Raw genomic sequence first — 18,767 nt, 5'->3', positions numbered from 1 at the left:
TATTTATTTATTTATACTCCAAAAAGTGATTCGTTTTTGAAATGGACAGCATTTAATGCAGAGACTCATAATTGATCAGAGTGCTGAGAATAACTGTTGTATGTTCAGCCCTAAATGGGTGTATATCCATAAATGGGTGTATATCGAACCCCAAGGCTTGGGAAACAGCTTGAAAGAGAGAGAGTAAAGAATTAGGAGCCGGAGGATTTCATGAGTTGAGAAACACTGTCTTTTGGGCACGACATGGCCTTTTGCACTTGTGAACTCATAGGGGCTGTGGTGATCTGCACAAGGACAAGCCAGTCAACATTCTATACTGTTGGGGGAGGGGCTCCGGAGGCTAGCTGAGGAACTATTGGCAGTTGATGGCTCCTGGGGGAAGAGATGTCATTTTTGTTAATGGAGGGAGGGGGGTTGTAGCCACTGGTAAGTTGTCCAGGTCCCAAAGGGTGGCCCCACACATGTGTATGCAGTCAGTGCTAATTAGACTGGGTTATTAAAAAAGACATGAAGGTGGGAGGGGGGAGTAGGAGGAGCAGAGACTGGGGTACATATTATCAAGGTACATCCTATGCATACGTGTATGAAATTGTCAAAACCTTTTTTTTTTAATGTCTCCAGAGGGTTGCATAAGTCAGTTAAAGTGTGGCCAGTGATCCAGGAAAGCAGACACCTAGTCTTCTTAGTCTTTATACACCAACTGTGTAGTCTTCTCAAAATTGTATACCTTAAGGAAGGATGAGAGAGAAGGTTAAAAAAACACACCAAGATGCCTGTTCTTTAGTCCCTTAATATGTGCCCTTTAACAAAACTTGGTCAGTAGATATCAGGAGGTCCATTGGTGTGAATACATGGAGTGCTGGGAAATTTTTCTATCACCACTGGCCAGACTTGTTTCTTCTGGTTGGTTTTGTTCTTCAAAAGTCACCTGTTACAGTACACGTTCTGCTGTTGATAACTAAAAGAAACCACGCTTGTGTGTGGAGTCTGTACTGTTGGTGATTGGGGACAGATTAGGGTCCACCTAAATTCCCATAAACAAGGAAGTGACTTGATCTACGATTTATCATAGTAGAGAGCAGTGCTTCCCAAAGCGTGATAGTCATTAGACTGCAGTAGCACTTCACATGGTTTGTTTGAAATGAATTCTTGGGGGGTAATTTCCAGAAATCTGTATTTCAACAAGTTTTCTGGGTGAATTAGGCTTATTAAAATCTGAGAACATCTGTTAACTCATATTAAAATGTGTAGGATATAAGCATATTAAATGAATGTGGTTTAGGACTTCCCCACTCCTTCCCGCAGACAGGGTCTCTGTGCTGTCTTTGACTCCTGAATGCTGAGTTTGTGGGAGTGTTACCACACTGAGTGAAAGAGGCTTCAGAGCAACATAAGCAGTAACCTGAGTGGTGCTGTAAATAGCATTGCATGTTTTCTATGCATAGCTTTTAAAAGTTTTTATTGCACTTATTTTGTGTATGTATTTGTGTACACATGCATTCACCATGGCGCACATGTGGGAGTTGGTTCACTCCTTGCACCATGTGGGGCCCGGGATCAACAGGCTTAGCTGCAAATTCTGGTCCAGATAATGCCTTTTAATGTGTAGGAAAAGAGTAGTAGGTCTGGCGTTGATGAGTGAATTTTCTCTGGTTTGGAAAGGAGAAGTGGTGAGGCTGAATCAAGATTAAAGAATGATAGTTAAAGTACCCCTCAGTCTTAAGTACTTAAAGAGGATTTTAAAGATATGTGTGAGGGCCAGAAGCAGCAATGTACAAATTCAAGATTAACCTGGCCTTCATAGTGATTTCCAGGCCAGCCAGTCCTACACAGTGAGACCCTGCCTTTAAGGGAGAAACAGTGTGTGAAAATAGCAGATTATTCTGGAAGAGAGTAAGTTTTGAGTAGCTCACATTGGCTAGATTGCTTAGTGGACTAGACAGTACTCTTAGACATACATACAACTCAAAAGGAGCTTAGTATAAGGTAAAGATGTATTAATAATATCAGACCCTGTGAGAAAATACTGTTGAAACAGATGCTTTGCCATCTGGAAGGGGGAGAAGTATGGATTCTTATATACCCTTAAGATCCATTCTAAGTGCCTTCTAAGTGTAAGGTGAAGGACAAGGGAAAAATAAGAATAAAAGCTAGAAACAAAACTACATATTCCTTAATAAAACTTGATTTGTAGAATGCTGTACATCTGTGAGAAAGTGATTGCATTAGATACAGTGTATTGACAGGAAATAATTTTTTAACTTAAACTGTATAAACTAGTAGGATATAGTGGTATATACCTATAATCCTAACACTTGGGAGGCTAAGGCGGGAAGATCATGAGCTTAAGGCCAGCCTAATCTATATCAAGACCTTGTTTTAAAAAAACATAATAATTCTACACAAACAAAAGCAAGGTACTGCCATTCTTAAACAGAAACTTGTGTGTTAGTGATTGTCTCTGGGGATAAGGGTCATGGGCAGGAAAATTAAGTTTTTATATATTTTGGAATTTTACCTTCTCCACAGACTTTACTTTTTTAAGAAGAAACTTTAAAAATGATAGCACAGGATTATTTTAATTGTGATAATTGTAGTGGGTAGTGTCATGCTGGACACTTTCCTGAGTACCTTACTAGCAATAACTGTACCCATAGTACCTTGGAGCATATGATACTGTTGATCTCATAGCTGTTGATGAAGGAACCAAGGCTTAAAAAGTTTAACTTGGGATGTCAGTCCTTAATTACTACTAGGGGAGCTGAACTACAATGTGTGTGTTTTGTTTTTTTGAGGTGGCGCCTCACTGTGTAACCCTGACTGGGGAACTTGGAGGTCCACCGTGCTCAGCTGTGTTTTGTATTTAAAATTGAAATGAGGACTGATGAGATGGTTCAGTGGGTAGAGGTGCTTGCTGCCAAGCCTGACAACCCGAGTTTGATCCCTGGGGCCCACGTGGTAGAAAGACAAGACCTACTTCGGCAAGTTGTCGTCTGACTCCACTTGCATAGTGGCATGCACATATGTCAACACATGCACAGAAAATGAAATTTTACAATGTAATGTAGAAATTAAAATTGGAGTAAAGGTATCATTGTACGGAATGCAGTTGACAATTACTTCTGCAGCGTCTTTAAATTTTTTGCTTATTTTATGCTACTTAATTTTTATAAGTAATTATTATTGTGCAGTGAGTAGATCCCGTCCCATCCCCCCCTTCCTCCTTTGTCACCCTCTCATTTGTCCTCTTTGTTCCTCTAGACAGCTTCCCTTCTACTTTGTTATATGCACACACATGATTTTACGTATTCACTGCCATTTTTGTAAACTTTATTTTTTGGTCCATATCCATGGTGTTTTTGTAATCTCATTTGTGAGTTTTTTAGTCTGAACTTAACTCTGATTTGACAACAGAAACATAATTATTTGGGGGAATACTGGAGAGTAAACCCAGGACCATAAGCATGCTAGTTAATATTCTACCCCAGTTTAAAAGAAAAAATGGTTTCCTTTAGGTAGAACTAGATCTACACCCCCCCCCATCTGCCATAAAATATGTTTTGATTTTTTTTTTTACTGTATGTGTATGAGTGTCTGCTAGCATGTATATAAGTGCACCACGTATGCACAGTACCTACCAAGGTCAGAAGAAGGCATTAATTGAATTCCAGGGAACTGGAGTCCTAGACTGATGTTAGCCACCATGTGGGTGCTAGAAACTGAACCCAAGTCCTCTGCAAGAGCAGCGAGTGCTTTTAACTGCTGAGCCATCTCTCCAGCCCCCTCCGCCTTTTTTGCCTATGCTGTATCCTTAACTCTAGTGCTGCCTTTCCCCTTCATCATTGGCGGCTTCTATATAAAACCTCACTCTGTAATGACTTTCCAGACTCATTTGATTTCTTTACATGCTATTTATCATGTACTGCTTTTGATATTTCTTCTGCTCTGACATGACTTATAAATGATGATAATTATAGTATCTTTTTCAGAGTTCTTCAACTAAGACATTTATTTTCTGTAAAGACATTATTTTATATCTTTTGATATTTAGAATGATACATTCTAAGAATAGGAGGAGTCTGAAGATTGAAATTTTTTCCTTAACCAAATACTTAAAAGAATCTCTTTAGAAATTAGTTACTAGACTAATGTAAATTAAATTTTGTATACTTTTTGAAATGTGATTTTTCTAAAATCCTTTACAGTACAACAGGAGATTCTTCTCGGTCAAATCTTTTTGAAGATGCAACAAGTGCACTTGGTAAGTATCTAACTTACAAATGACACACTAGAGACTGAAAGTGTGAAGTTTCCCTTTTCTAGATCACAGTAATACATTAATTTTCATGGTAGTTCAACCTTAAAATGATTAATTTAGATAGTTTAATTGCAATACTAAAGACCAGTATTTTACATACTGGTTTATTTAAAACTTACTCTTGCAGTTTAAGCACATTGCTTTGAAGCAGATAATTTTCCAGATGTGAATTTAAATGTGGACTTAACAAGTTTGATCTGTGTGTAGCTATTATTACAAAGTGTCTTTGAAAAGATAGCCATTTTCTTCATTGCCTTACACTTGTTTATTCATCCAGCATGTCGGCTTTGTCGATTTCCATCTGCCTCTGCTTGTTGTATTGGGAAGGAGCTAAAAAAGCCTTCTTTCCTGCTTTCAGCTTCACCTCCTAAGTAAAGCTGTCTCTCTCCCTTTACCTCTAGTCTGTCAGATCTGCTTTTTTCCTTCCCATTGTTAAATCTGATACCATTCATGCTGGTTATTGTTTAGTGACTGGTATTCCTGGGCCTATTTTGGTATAGTGGACAGAAGGCTGGAAATATGTGCACTCATTTGTTTGACTGGGTTACGGGGACTTCCAGCAGTAGCATTCCAACAGCAGTCACACCTCTTAGGGTTGGGGGTTGGTCCTCTGACCTAGTTGGTCTTTTAATTCCCTGGTAACTTCATTTTTATGGAGAATGATTTGTAGTGACAACATATAGATGTTTACTTAATCAGCCTAAGATTTCCTGAGTGTACTAAACTCAAATTTCCATCTTTGAGAGACTTTTTACTGAACTTTGCCACCACCTACTGTATCAGTAAGCATCCAGTCATGAGACTGAGGTCACACTGCTTCAAACATGGAAAGCTATAACTGTAGAGAATGTTACAAAGGTAGTAGAAGGACTGAAGATAATCATAGAATTGTAAGCTGTTCTGTAGTATCAGAGCTAGAGCCAGCTGACGACACTTGTCCCTAAATGCTGGTAAAGGTTCTGGCTGTCGCCACAATTAGACGCCTTGATGCCATTGAGAGGAGCCCCAGTAGATCATGGTTCTCGCTGCTGTTGGTGTTATGGCTAAGTCTCTGGTGATGTCGATTTGATGTTTTAAAACTTACATGTTTTTTAAAGGTGTGCCATGTTTTGCTTGTGTTTCAAAGGGGTCAGTCTATCACAAAAGGAAGCAGAGCAGCTTATGGTATGGCAGGCCAAACAGCTGACAGGTGGAATGCATCCTAAATCATTCCTTCTCAGCATTGTGGTCCCAGGATCTCTCTGTTCTTCAAAGGTCTTTAATTGACCTGGGCTCTTTTGATTCCCTGCTGCCTTAACATTTTCTTATTTGGCTTTCCTTATACCTCTTGCTGTTCATATCTTGGACCATCTGTCTCAGGTATTCTAGTAAATTTTTGTTATTTCTGACTATTTCTAGTTTGCCTTCAATTACTGTGATAAAATACTGACCAATACCAACTTGGGGAGGAAAGGGTCTATTTGGCTTACATCTCCCAGGTCACAGTCATCACTGGGAGCCCAAGGTAGGAACTTAGGGCAGGAACCTGGAGGCAAGAGCTGAAGCAAAGGTCGTAGAAGAATGCTGCTTACTGGCTTGCTACCCTGACCCATGGTCAGCCTGCTTTCTTATACAAAATAGAACTACCTGCCCAGGGGTTTCACTGCCCACAGTGGGCTGGGCCCTCCCACATCACCGAGCAATCAAGAAAATACCCCACAGACATAGCCACAGGCCAGTTCAGTGGAGGCATTTCCACAGTTGAGGATCCCTTGACCCAGGTGTATCAAGTTGACACTAAAGCTGTCTAGCACACTGACCCTCTAATTAATAGGTTTTCTGTGGTTCTGTCATAGTTAAAAGTTTAAACTATGGGAATGGCTAAATGCAGTGCCTTTGCTGTAAGGATTTCCTGATCTATAATCGTGGTACTAATCTCCCCCTGAACTTCCAGACTTACTTATTTAAATGGGACACCTGCAGCCTCTACAAATTTCTCCCTTGTTCCTTCACTTGTTTGCACTGGTGTTCACCCTTAACCTAGACATTGGCATTATCCCTGATTACCTGTCTCTAAGTCCCAAAGTCTCTAAAATAACTTGTTTGTACTGTCACTGAGGTGCCTTAGTTCTGGTCTGTACTGCATTCTTTCCTGCTAGGGTAGACTTTGTAGAAGGCAAATACAGTGGGGTTGTTAGTTCAGATATCCCCAACTCATTCTTTTTTTCCTTTTCCCTTTTGAGAGAGGGTCTCACTAAATGTAGTCCATGCTGGCCTTGAGTATGAAATCCTTTGCCTCCAGGTTACAGGAGTGTGTCATGCTGTCGGGCTCAAAACTCATTCTTGTGATATGTAAGGGTCTACCTATCTATTCTCTTTCACTTTCTTTTTTCCATTCTTTATAGGTTTTTGAGTCATTTGCCCTTGTGCTTTCAAGATCTAAAATGTGTCAGGCTGCTTATAAACATTTTTTTTTCAGTTAGTATAACTTATTTCAGTTAGCATAATTTGATTAATTAGGAAACATGATTTCAGAGAGTGGTATAATTACTGAGTGTGGGGACTCTGGACTCTGACAGCCTGTGAGTATCCCTGCACTGTGACTTACCAGCCATTGCTGCCTTGCTACATAAGTAAGCTCCAAGCCGCAGTTTCCTTATCTTTAAAATGAGATGTAAAGCAACCTTTCCCATAAGGTTATTATGAGGACTAAGTGAGATCTACCCTGTTAAAATAGGATAGTTCTGGTTGATCCACCACAGCCCTTAATTTCTCTGTTTTGGGGCTAGACTTATATCTGTGGATAATTAAGAAAATAAGAAACCATTGAATTTTTTTATGGGATTGGAAGAGAAAGGCCATGTATCAATTTGTTTTCTGGTGCCATGATTAAATACCCAAAGCTGAGTCCTTAAAAAGAAAATGACTTAAACAGCTCATGGTTCTGGAGGCTGAAAAGCTTGGCTTTTGGCATGCGCTCAGCTCTGCCTTGGTGCAGTCCTCATGACTTGTGGCAGCACAGGGACAAGTAGATAGAAAGTGGTTGGTAAGACAAGAAATCAGAGTGGAGGGCAGCAAGATGGCTCAGTGAATGGAGGCGCTTGGCATTGGGCCTACCATCCAAGTTTGATCCCCAGGTCCCTCACGTAGAACGAGAGAACTGACTCCCATAAGTTGTCCTCTGATTTCCCTGTGTATTCTCTAGCACAAGCTCCCTTCCCAGTAATAAAATTAAAAATGAAGAAGGAAACCAGAGTGGAAAGAGGCCCTTTTTATAACAAATTGCTCCTTACATAATTAACTTGGGGTTCTGAAAGAACTACCTAATCCTTTCTGGGGGTAATTTACCTAGTGATCCAGCCAACTCCCAGTGGACCAGAGCTCTTAAAACTCCTACCACCTATCTTATTGACACCAAGCCTCATAACATTTGAAACCTTGGGGGAAACAAACCACATCCATGTTTAGGTTTTAAATTATTAAATAATTTTATTTTTGAAAATTTATAGAGAAGAATAATTGTGAATATTGTCAGTGAAACCAATGCATATTTGAACCTGCATTAACATAAGGGGAAAGAAGAAAATGGAACATAAATTACAAATTATAATAAATGATGCTGAGAAGACAGCACCCACAATTTTTTAAAGTAAAGGGCTATTTAGAATGGCTAGGAAATACCTCTCTGACACCATCACTTTTTAAACTTAGAAGGTGTGGAGAACTGGCCATGCTTCGGAGATGTGTGTAATTGTCGAGGACTGGGGCATAAAGGATAGTGTAGTTTGTATCTTAACAGCTCACATTTGTAGCTAGCTAAGAATAGGTTTTAGATGCAAGGCAGAGTGTAATCCAGACTAAAGAGTCTGTTCAAATACTTGGGTAGGTAGATATGCCACTTACTGAAAGGGAGCAGACAGACAGTAGGGGTGTGCTTTTGAGGGGAAACCTATGTTTAAAAATTTTATTATTTATGTTTATGAGTGTATTACCTGAATGTAAGGGCACCCGTGTCATTCAGGAGATCAGAAGAGGGCGTTGGATCCCCTGGAACTGGAGTTGCAGGTGGTTGTTGACATCATTGTGGGTGCTGGGAACCAAACCTGGTTCCTCTTAACTGCTGAGCCATCTCTCCAACCCCTTTGAGGGGAAATCTCTTGGCATTCTTGAGGAATGAATGGAATGTGAGGAAGTGGACACAGCCTGTGTGGATGGCTGTGACTGTAGAGGTGGTAGAAAATGGACTGGTTCCTGAAAGGATGTAGCTATGGGGGAAAGGGGCTCTTGTTAAGGGTGACATATAGTACATACTTAGCTGCTGATCAGGAAAGCTAGGGAGATGGTAACCAACTCCACTTTTTGGAGTGGCAAGAAAGGAAATGGTACCCAGAATGCAAGTGGAAAAGAAGGTAGTTTTAACACGTGAGTTAAGAGTGAAGCAGTGTTTATTCAGTTACATGGTATCCACTGTTTTTTGTGAAGCACAAGTTACATGTACCTCAGAGAAGACTGGGGAAAGCCTATGGGCAGCAACCCAGGTGAAATACCAATAACATTAGCCTTGGATACTATAAAATTTTAACTTTCCTAACCTTTTCTCCATCATTTTGAAAAAAGTTGTTAAAAGAAGAAAAAAAAAAACCCTGCAAACTTATTAAACCAGGATTGCTTGAAGTGTCCTTCTACCCGTTTGCTAAAGCAAACTTGTTTTTTTTTTGTTTCTTTTGAGATAAGGCTTTGTATGTCATACTGTCCTTGAACTTACTGTGAATCCCAGCCTGTCGTTGAACTTCCAGCCTTTTCAGTTGTGGGATTATGAGGATAGGCCACCATGCCTTGTTCAGTGGTTTCTTTAAAGATTGCCTTTCCTGACCTGCTAATACTCTCTTGTTTGTACCTGATGGTTTTGCTGTGCTTATAAAACAGTGTACTAGTTTTCTGTTGCTACCATAAATTGCCAAAAATTTAGTGGTATAAAACAGTTTATCTTATTGTTGTAGGTCAGAACACTGTTCTCACTGATTGATACCAAGGGCTCAGCAGGATTGTATGCTTTCTGGAGAGTGGGAGAATCCATTTCCTTAGTCTTTCCAGCTTGCAGTATAGCAGTGTGTCCATGGCTTATGGACTTTTCTCTACCCTCAAAGACAAAGACAACAGAGCTTTTCTGATCCTGTGGTTTGCATTCATCCTGTCTGGCCCTCCCTCTGCCTCACTTCTATTTTTAAGAACCCTTGTTAATAACATCGGCCCCATCTGGAAAGTCAGCTGATAAAGAGCCTTATTGCCCTTCGTTATATAATCTAATATACTCATGGATTCTGGGGATTAAAACATGGACATTTTGTAAAGGAAGACATTATTCTGTTTACTACATATATGCTGAATTTATACTGTTGTCTTTGAAAGTTTAGCACAGTAGTATGTGAAACATTACATGTGTATGTAGTCAGGAAATGTGGAGAAAATGTTCATTGAATGTGCCTATACTTTTCCTTTGTCTTCCCCCCCATATCTGTTCAGTGACAGGCCAGTCTTATGAGAATATGGTAACTGAGATCATGTCCATGGGCTATGAACGAGAGCAGGTGATTGCAGCCCTGAGGGCCAGTTTCAACAACCCTGACAGAGCTGTGGAATATCTTCTCATGGTGAGAAACATTTTCCTTTCCTTCATTTTCTTTTAGATCAAAATCTAAAAAACTTAAGATTTTAAAGAGTTAACAATTCAATGGAGAATAATGTATGCTAGATAATTTGCTTTTGGTTTTCCTAGAATGTTGACATTTGTGTTGATAAAATAACCTATTTTTGGAAAAGATTCTGATAGCATTTTAATGAGAAAACGACATGACTGATTTATAAAATGTGCTCCCAATACGAATTGTGCCTTATACTCCAGTTTGGGGGGGGGGGCATATTTCTACTCTAATAGACTAACTTTAGTAGCTTTTAGTACTATAGGATCTTGTATGGATTATTTAGAGCATATATTCGAAATTTACCTTCTAGTTTATCTGGGCAGCCCTGCTGAGAAATTCTCTTGTGAACAGTTTTAGGTCATGTACCTTCTTTATTCTATTCGTAGCATCAACTTTTTTAGTCATAAAATTTTGTTATTCGGTCTTTGGAGAATTAGTATAAGTTTAAATTGTCTTGAAGATCATCTGAGATATCCATAATCCTAACTGGAGAATGTCGCCCATAGTGTAACTTTGTTTCTAGGGTGCACTTTTGTTAGAAAGTCCTTTCCAGTAGCCAGCTAAGCTCAGGAGAACCTGGGTCACAGTCAGATCCTGTGTCCTGCCTCCTTCAGTTCTTTGCCTGTGCATGCACATGGGGTTACTATTAAGACTTTCTTAGTGTATCATTTTACCCTTTTATGATTGTTGTTTTGGAGTGTTTGTTTGTTTTCTGTTTTGTTATTTTGAGACAGGGTCTCAAGTAGATAAGCTGATCTGAAGGCTTGTGCTTAATCTTCAGCCTCCCAACTACTGGGAGTAGACTGTGTACCATCACACCCACTTCATCTTTCTGGATATTCACTTTTCTGTTATCCTCAAGTAGTGCGGAATGCTGGCAGTTGATTTATGTATCCAGTTTGTTGGGGACTGAAGAATCTTACTGAATTGAATTTTTGTGTCCCTGTTTGGGAAGAATACCTCCCCACAGACAAGATTCTATGAAAATGCTGCTCTTCCTTTTATGGAATGGCTGTAATTTACACCTGATTTAGGATTCTAAGTTTAATAGTATCAGGTATTTTTATCTAATGTGAAATTTTGAGATACTAAAAACTGTTTCTAGCCAGATATGGTGGCACATGTCTTCAGTTCCAGCATTTGGGAGACAGATGCAAGGGAATCTCTCTGAGTTCAAGGCCAACCTGGTCTAAATAGCAAGTTCCAGGCCAGCTAGAGCTACAGGAAGACCCTGACTCAAACAGTTTCTAAAATTTCTGCATTTAAAAGTACTATAGAATCAAGTGCAAGTACACAAACAGATGAGTTATGAGTTAAACATTTTCAAGTAGTTTTGATGTGTTTACTTTATAGATGGAAAGAAGGCTGCCTGTTGTTACTAGTTAACAAGTAAAAGTGAATCATGGGTAGAATGATGGGGTCATTTATCCTTATATAAACTATCACAGGCAAGGAGGCAATGGCGAGTTTAACAAACTTGTTTCAGAATTTTTTGAAAGCTCTGTATTGTAAATCTGTATATATTCTGTTAGTATTCAGTAACTTCTTATCCAAGCGCGTAATTTTAGTAATGATCTCAGCAGAAACAACTGTTTCCACTGCCTGTGGTGTTCAAAAACAGGCAGCCACCCTATTACTCTATTACTTGTTCATCATCATAGAGTTTCTGGTTTAATAGGAAATAGAACTACTTACCACCTACTATCCAGTTGTAAACTCTAAAGGTTTCTTTAAAAACATTCATGTGGGGGCTGGAGAGATGGCTCAGTGGTTAAGAGCACTTGCTGCTCTTGCTGGACCCAGTTCAATTCCCAGTGTCCACATGGCAGCTAACAACCTTCTGTAAATCCAGTTCCGGGGAATATCTCACCCTCTTCTGACCTCTGCACGCATTGTATGACATGGGTGCACTTACACACAAACAGGCAGTACACTTATGCACATACAAAATAAAAAGAATAAAATATTTTTTAAAAGAATCATTTCGGAACCATCAGCCCTCTTGTCTTTGAGTGGTCTTGTCTTAAGGCTAAAATTACAAATGCAGTCCATTATGTTGCTCAGCGAACAGTAGCTTATGAGAGCTTATGAGCAGTAAAAAGTCACCTAGGGCAACATGTAGAGTAAAACCCTTAGTTGTATTTATGTGGTTTTAGTGAGGCATATATCAGTACTTTAAATTTTTAATTAGACATGGTAGTGGTTGTGTTATTGAATGGCACAAGTAGAGAACATTCCATCATTGTGGAAACTTATGTTACATGACAGTGGTGCCTTGTGCAGCATTGAATTCTATGTCATACCTGGGCTATTTCTAGTCTGTATGAATCTCTAGTTAAAGTGAAAGAAGCTTATATTTTATACTTTTAGAAACTAGGCAGTGATATTAAGTAAAATGTAAATGTTTTGCTGTGTATAATATTTAGCCTTATTTCTTTGGTGAGATGTCTCAAAGCTTGGAAATTGTGTTGTAGGGAATCCCTGGAGATAGAGAAAGTCAGGCTGTGGTTGACCCTCCCCATGCAGCTAGTACCGGGGCTCCTCAGCCTTCAGCAGTGGCCGCAGCTGCAGCGACCACAACAGCAACGACAACAACCAGTTCTGGAGGTAAGATGACACTTGTGGATGAGGAGGAAATTATCTGGAATTTTTAATGTACTTCAGTGATAAGATTCATTCCCATTTGGTTAAGTCTTAAAACAGATTTTCTCTTCACTATGTTAGAGAGAGACCCAAAAGAAATTCTGCTAAGTGTACGTAAAAAAAAAAAAAAAAATCAGTTTTTTCTGAGTATATCTTTTTCTCACTTTGGTTTAGCATTTTGCAGGAATTCAAGTTCACCTTCTATTCTTAGAGGTTTAAATTATACAGTCATGTGCCATGTAATGGTGTGGTCTCGTAAGTTTATATGGCCTGAAGGTTTCATAGCCATCTTAGTTTGCTTAATTAGACTACATTGTTCACAATAACAGGCTCACCTAACTACGCCTTTCTTCCAGTGTTTCTCTGGCCTTAACGGATGTGTATCACCATATTCCAGAAAGAGTGGATTTTGTTGTTGTTGATTTTGGTGTACATGCATATGTTTTGGTAACTAGAATAATTTAATACAGGACACAAGTTCTTAGTGTTTTTCGGTGATAGTACTCAGGATGTTTGCAGGAGAGCTTGGTTCTTAAGGTGTTCTCTATGCTAATAGGTAAAGCTTCTGTAATGTAAACTTGGCATATTGATAGTTTGGAGGCTTTGTTACTTGTTTTATCTTACCACACTTGCCAACTCAAATCTCTTTTCACTTGATTGTAGTGTTTTCTGTTTGCATGTGTTTTAGGGCATCCTCTTGAATTTTTACGGAATCAGCCCCAGTTTCAACAGATGAGACAAATTATCCAACAGAATCCTTCCCTGCTTCCAGCGTTGCTACAACAGATAGGTCGGGAGAATCCTCAATTACTGCAGGTAAATGGAGTTGGAATGGTTTTGTTTTGTTTTTTAGTACTAGAGATTAAACCCAGGACTCCGTACTATGCCACCCTATTTTTGAAAAGGCTCATGAACATCCCTCATCAAAGCTGTACTTGCAGTGTTAATGCTCTAGTTGTACTGAAAAAAAAAAAGAGTTGGGATTAGATTAGGTTGGTTTATGTTGGTCAACTAAGAAGTTTGAAAAGATTTTATTTTCTTCCTACAGATTCCAGGACACATTAACATATTACAGAAGTTAAGAAAGTGTTTAACAATGAAACTAAATTGCTTTTCATTTGGGACTGGAGAGATAGCTCAGTGGTTAAGAACATTGGCTGCTCTTGCAGAGAGCCTGGGTTAAGGTCACAGCACCCACACCCCAGGGGATCCAACATCCTCTTCTGGCCTCGGCAGGCTGCATGACACAGGTGCACTTACATACATGCAGGTAGAATGCTCAAACACATAAAAATTAAATTTCATAAACTTGCTATCAGTGGGATATTGTCTGTTAGAAAACTTAACTGTGGGCTTACTTCATGCTTAGCTTAGGAAATACTTGATTTTGTATAGAACAGTATTGCCTACTAGTATAGAAGGTAAAGTATTGCATAAAGAATGAGTTCTGTGTCTGTTTATAGTCCCATGGTAGCTTTTTACTGTTGATTTTTGTGAGTGGGTTATTTTTTAAAGAATTTTCATTCTCTTCACTGTTTACCTTTCAGAACAATTGAATTACTTAAATATTATAAGAGATCTTTTTATTTTCTTCTTTTTTTTTTTAAATTTTTTTATACTGAGCTGGCCTGGGATTTATATTTACTCTTGCTCAGCCTGCCCTCAGACACAACAGTGATCCTTCTGCCTAAGCCTCCCAAGTGCTGAGATTATAGTGTGAAATAAATCACCATAACTGAGCTAGATTTTTCTTACTTGTATTTAGGATTGCTGTTTTCCTGACAACACTTAAATATCAGTATATTATTTTCTTTGTCCACAGCAAATTAGCCAACACCAGGAGCATTTTATTCAGATGCTAAATGAACCAGTTCAGGAAGCTGGTGGTCAGGGAGGGGGAGGCGGAGGAGGAGGCGGTGGCGGTGGTGGTGGCAGCGGCGGCAGTAGCAGCGGCGGTGGTGGCGGAGGTGGCAGTGGAGGAATTGCAGAAGCTGGAAGTGGGCACATGAACTACATTCAAGTAACACCTCAGGAAAAAGAAGCTATAGAACGGGTGAGTTTTTAAATAAAAGTAATATCTCAGTTCCCTAGTCACACCAGCAGCGTTTCAGACGCTCAGGAGCTGCGTGGTGCCCAGTCCCTTACATTGTCCTTTGAAAAGCCATGAGACTGATGAGACTGGCAATAAAGTACCTTTCCTGGCATCAGTCAGGTGTACGTAGTCAAGACTAAAGTTTTCATTGATGTTGTAAAATTTAAGAAAAAAAAATTTAAAGCATATAGCCAATTCAGAATTATTCGTCATATTTCAAATTTTACTTCACTATTGTCCCTAAAATGTGTTTGATACCTACGTGAATTACCTAAGAGCTGTACCGTAAACATCAGGTACCAGCTATCTTAACTCTTAGTTCCTCACCATGTGGACCAGTTACAAATTATTTTGAGATGGTAATCAGATAAAGTAATCAGGTATTTCATAAAAGATACTTTGCATATTGGGATGATTTTTTTTTTCCTCTCTAAAATAAAGCTATAAAAAGGCTTTCCCCAGTTACTTTATAGCAGTTTTTTTCTTTTGAAGTTAAGGTTAATTGGTTTTTCATTTCTGCATTATAGTTCCCTCACCCCCTTCTGATTTTGTCTTTTTGGTGTCATCTAAGAGAACATTCCCTAGTCAGGTTAACATAGGTTTACTCCTAATTCTTTCTTTAAGGAATTTACAGATAGCTCCTACGTGTAAGTGTGTGATCTATTTTGCGTTCCTTTTTTGTTGGGTGTAAGCTGTGACAATAAGTCCTTTTGCATATAGACCATGCATTCAGCACCATTTGTTCAGAAAACTTTTTAACAAGTTATCTTGGCTTCTTATTTTAAAAAACCTCAGTTGATCCATGTGTGTAGACTTAGGGGTTTATTTCTGGACTCTTCAATTCTAATCCATTGATGTATATATTTCTCTTCATCTTCAGTGCCTAATTGTCTTTGTTACTGAAGTGTCTAGGAGGTTATAAAATGAGTGTTGAGTATTCCAATTTTGTTGTTTCTAAAATTGTTGTGGCTGTTCCTAGAGCCCTTGTATTTCTGTTTAAATTTTAGGGTCAGCTTGTCTAGTTTCTGGAGGCAACATTTTTAAAAGATGACATTAGTTTGGAGCTCTTTGCTCACCCCAGAGATGGATTTGAGGAACATTGCCATTGTCCAGAAATTAATTGATTAATTGATTAATTAGTTAATTAATTTGAGGCAAGGGCTTTCTATGTAGCCCAGGCTGGCCTTGAACTTGGTATGTAGCTAGACCTTGAATTACTGATTTTTCTGCCTCCATTCCCAAATGCTAGGATTATAGACATGCGCCTCCATGCCCATTGAGACTCATGTTAATAATCTTTAAATCTGATGATGTGTTGGAGCAGTCATGTAATCCCATCACCTGGCAGACAAAGCTAGGAGGATTTTGAGTTTGAGACCAGCCTGGATTCTTAGCAAGCCTTGAACATGGATGTCTTTCCACTTAGTAGAGTCTTTAAGATGCTCTTTTCAATGCTGTTCTGTGGCTTCAGGATAAAATGTTGCATTACTTTCAAGTTTATTCCCGAAAACTTACTCTTTTTGATGCTATTGAGAATTGTTCTCTTCATTGCTCGTTGCATAAACATACTATTTAAATTTTTTGAAATTCTCAAAATATTAAAAATAGATTTATTTAATATTTAAAAATAAAATTTAATTTCGTGTATTTGTCTTTGATCTTAAAAACCTTCCTGATATGTAAGGTCATATAGTCTGCAGTTATGGAGTTTATCTTCACATCCAGAATGCATTTTTTTTTTCCTTTTTGTCTGACTACCTTCCCTAAAACTTAATATATTGTTGAATAGAAATGGGAAGAGCCAACATCCTTTTCTTTTCCTGGTCTTGGGGGAAAGCAATGCCGTATTAGCCATGGGGTGTTTGTAGATGCCTTTTAGATGGTTAAAGAAGTTCCTGTCTCTTTTTCAGTTTGAGCTTTCGTCATAAAGGAGTGGTAGATTTGTCAAATGTTTTTTTTAGGGTTACTCGAATTATTACTTTTTATTCTTAAAAATATGCTTTATTATGCTGGTCTTTGTATGTTGAATCAACCTTTCATCCTGTTGTAAATCCCAGTGGTCTCAATGTAACCTGTTATATATGCTGCTTGATTCCATCTGCTGGTGTTTGGTTAAAGGCTTTTTATACCTATATTCATAATGAATATTAGTCTGTAGTTTCCTTTTAGTGTCTTTGTTTCATTTTGACATTGGGGAATTGTGGCTCCATAGAATGAATAGAGGGGCAATCCTCCCTTTTGTTTGGAAGAAATTAAGAATGGGTTTTAATTATTTAAATGACTGGAAGCAAAGCCATCTAAGCCTTAGTTTTCTTTGGGAATTTTCTGCTTGCTTACTTAGTTTCATATAGTTTTTATTTTTTGAAAAAAGTTGCAATATTCTAACATTTTATTCTTTAGTTTTAGCAGTTTGAATCTTCCCATTTCTTTCTTTCTTTTTTTTTTTTTTTCTGGTCATTTTAAGTAATCATACTTGCTTTTGGTTACTTTTGGGTTAGTTTAGGGAGAAGATTGGATTTTAATCTACTTCGTCTAGTACAGTATAGCCATTCCAGCTGTCTTTTGATTATGATTTGCCTGGTCTATCTCTGATGCCAGAAAGTGCTTTCGTATGGTACCTTGCCAGTCTAATAGCTTTAACGCAGAATAAAGGACTGGTTTTTGTTGTTGTTGTTTTTGTGTTGTTTTTTAATTTTAGGTGGTTGTTAAATATTCCAGCTACCCCCTTTAGTGTTGAACAATGAGTCAAGATTTAAATAGGGCTGAACTTAACAAGAAATTCTCAAGCACTTTGTGTTAACTGTTTAAATTGTACAGTTGCATTTGTGCTGGAATCCACAGTATATGAAGTAAATTAGGTGTGCAGTAATTGATGGTTGAACTTAATTTTTTTTCCTTTTCTTTCAGTTAAAGGCATTAGGATTTCCTGAAGGACTTGTGATACAAGCATATTTTGCTTGTGAGAAGAATGAGAATTTGGCTGCCAATTTTCTTCTACAGCAGAACTTTGATGAAGATTGAAGGGACTTTTGTATCTCACACTTCACACCAGTGCATTACACTAACTTTGTTCACTGGATTATCTGGGATGACTTGGGCTCATATCCACAATATTTGGTATACGGTAGTAGGTTGATGGGTGGGGAGGGAGGGAGCTAGGATATAGGGCAGAGATACATACAGTGCATGTCTGCTTCAATTAGCAGATGCTGCAGATCCATACAGTGTAAAATATTATTCAACCAAAAATCAGCTTTTGCAGGTCTTTATTTCTTCTATGAACAGTAGACAACTTTTCCTAGGTTTCACTCTTTTTAGTGTACTAGATCCAGAAATTTAGTGTAATGCCCTGCTTTCTCTTTTCTTTGACTTAACATTGGTTTCTGAATCTTTGCTACCTAGAATCTACAATCTTTTGTTTCATGGCAACACTGGATAATGATTTTTTGAAATTGAGGGGGGAAAAAACGGGAGCAACTGTAAACAGAAATGCCAAATTATTGATGGTTGTTGTTGCTGCTTCACATAAATATGAAATTGATGCATAAGCCCGTTTCTTTTATGTTCAGTGCTGGGGGGTGGGGAGGGTAGAAAGGGAACTTTTTCTTAAAATGAAAATAATTATTGCTATTTTAAAATTTCCTGATGATTGAATGTTGAGACCCTTCTAACATTATTTGAGAAGCTGTACCAGTATAGGCAGTTATTTTCCTGTTTACATTTTGTTTGGGGGGAAAATTGGTAGGTGTCTAATTACTGTTTACTTCATTGTTATATTGCAGTAAAAGATTTAAACAACCATTGCATGTTTGCTTTTGATGTATCCCTTTGTGAAATTAGCACTTTTGGGGCCAGTGAGGAAATGCAGCATCCACTCTCCTCCCTCTCCCCCTTTCTTCAGTAGAAATGTGTTTAATCAGCAAATCATGAGTCAAACTGCTGCATTTTTTTTTAACCCACAAAATGCTGATTCAGTTAAAGATTAACACAAATCTTTCAAAATTGGGTTTCTGGTACTTGTAGATGCTTTTAT

At 38.4% G+C, this 18,767-nt stretch overlaps 1 protein-coding gene across 1 annotated transcript in view; it reads left to right on the top strand.

Moving 5' to 3' along the window:
- The window catches only part of Rad23b (RAD23 homolog B, nucleotide excision repair protein), a 45,582-nt gene extending 27,047 nt beyond the window's left edge, over window positions 1-18,535 (top strand). Inside the window, exons 5-10 of the mRNA XM_008854653.3 lie at window positions 4,206-4,261; window positions 9,821-9,948; window positions 12,474-12,606; window positions 13,331-13,458; window positions 14,465-14,695; window positions 17,642-18,535. Coding sequence (XP_008852875.1) covers window positions 4,206-4,261; window positions 9,821-9,948; window positions 12,474-12,606; window positions 13,331-13,458; window positions 14,465-14,695; window positions 17,642-17,755 — 790 coding nt within the window. The 3' untranslated portion in view covers window positions 17,756-18,535. The remainder of the gene's footprint in view (window positions 1-4,205; window positions 4,262-9,820; window positions 9,949-12,473; window positions 12,607-13,330; window positions 13,459-14,464; window positions 14,696-17,641) is intronic.
- Window positions 18,536-18,767: the final 232 nt, after the last annotated feature.

Source organism: Nannospalax galili, unplaced genomic scaffold (genome assembly GCF_000622305.1).
Source record: "Nannospalax galili isolate Female #2095 unplaced genomic scaffold, S.galili_v1.0 scaffold666, whole genome shotgun sequence".
In the NCBI taxonomy this organism is placed as follows: Eukaryota; Metazoa; Chordata; class Mammalia; order Rodentia; family Spalacidae; genus Nannospalax; species Nannospalax galili.
Note: the sequence above shows the minus strand (reverse complement) of the source record. Positions and strands in the feature narration are given on the sequence as shown.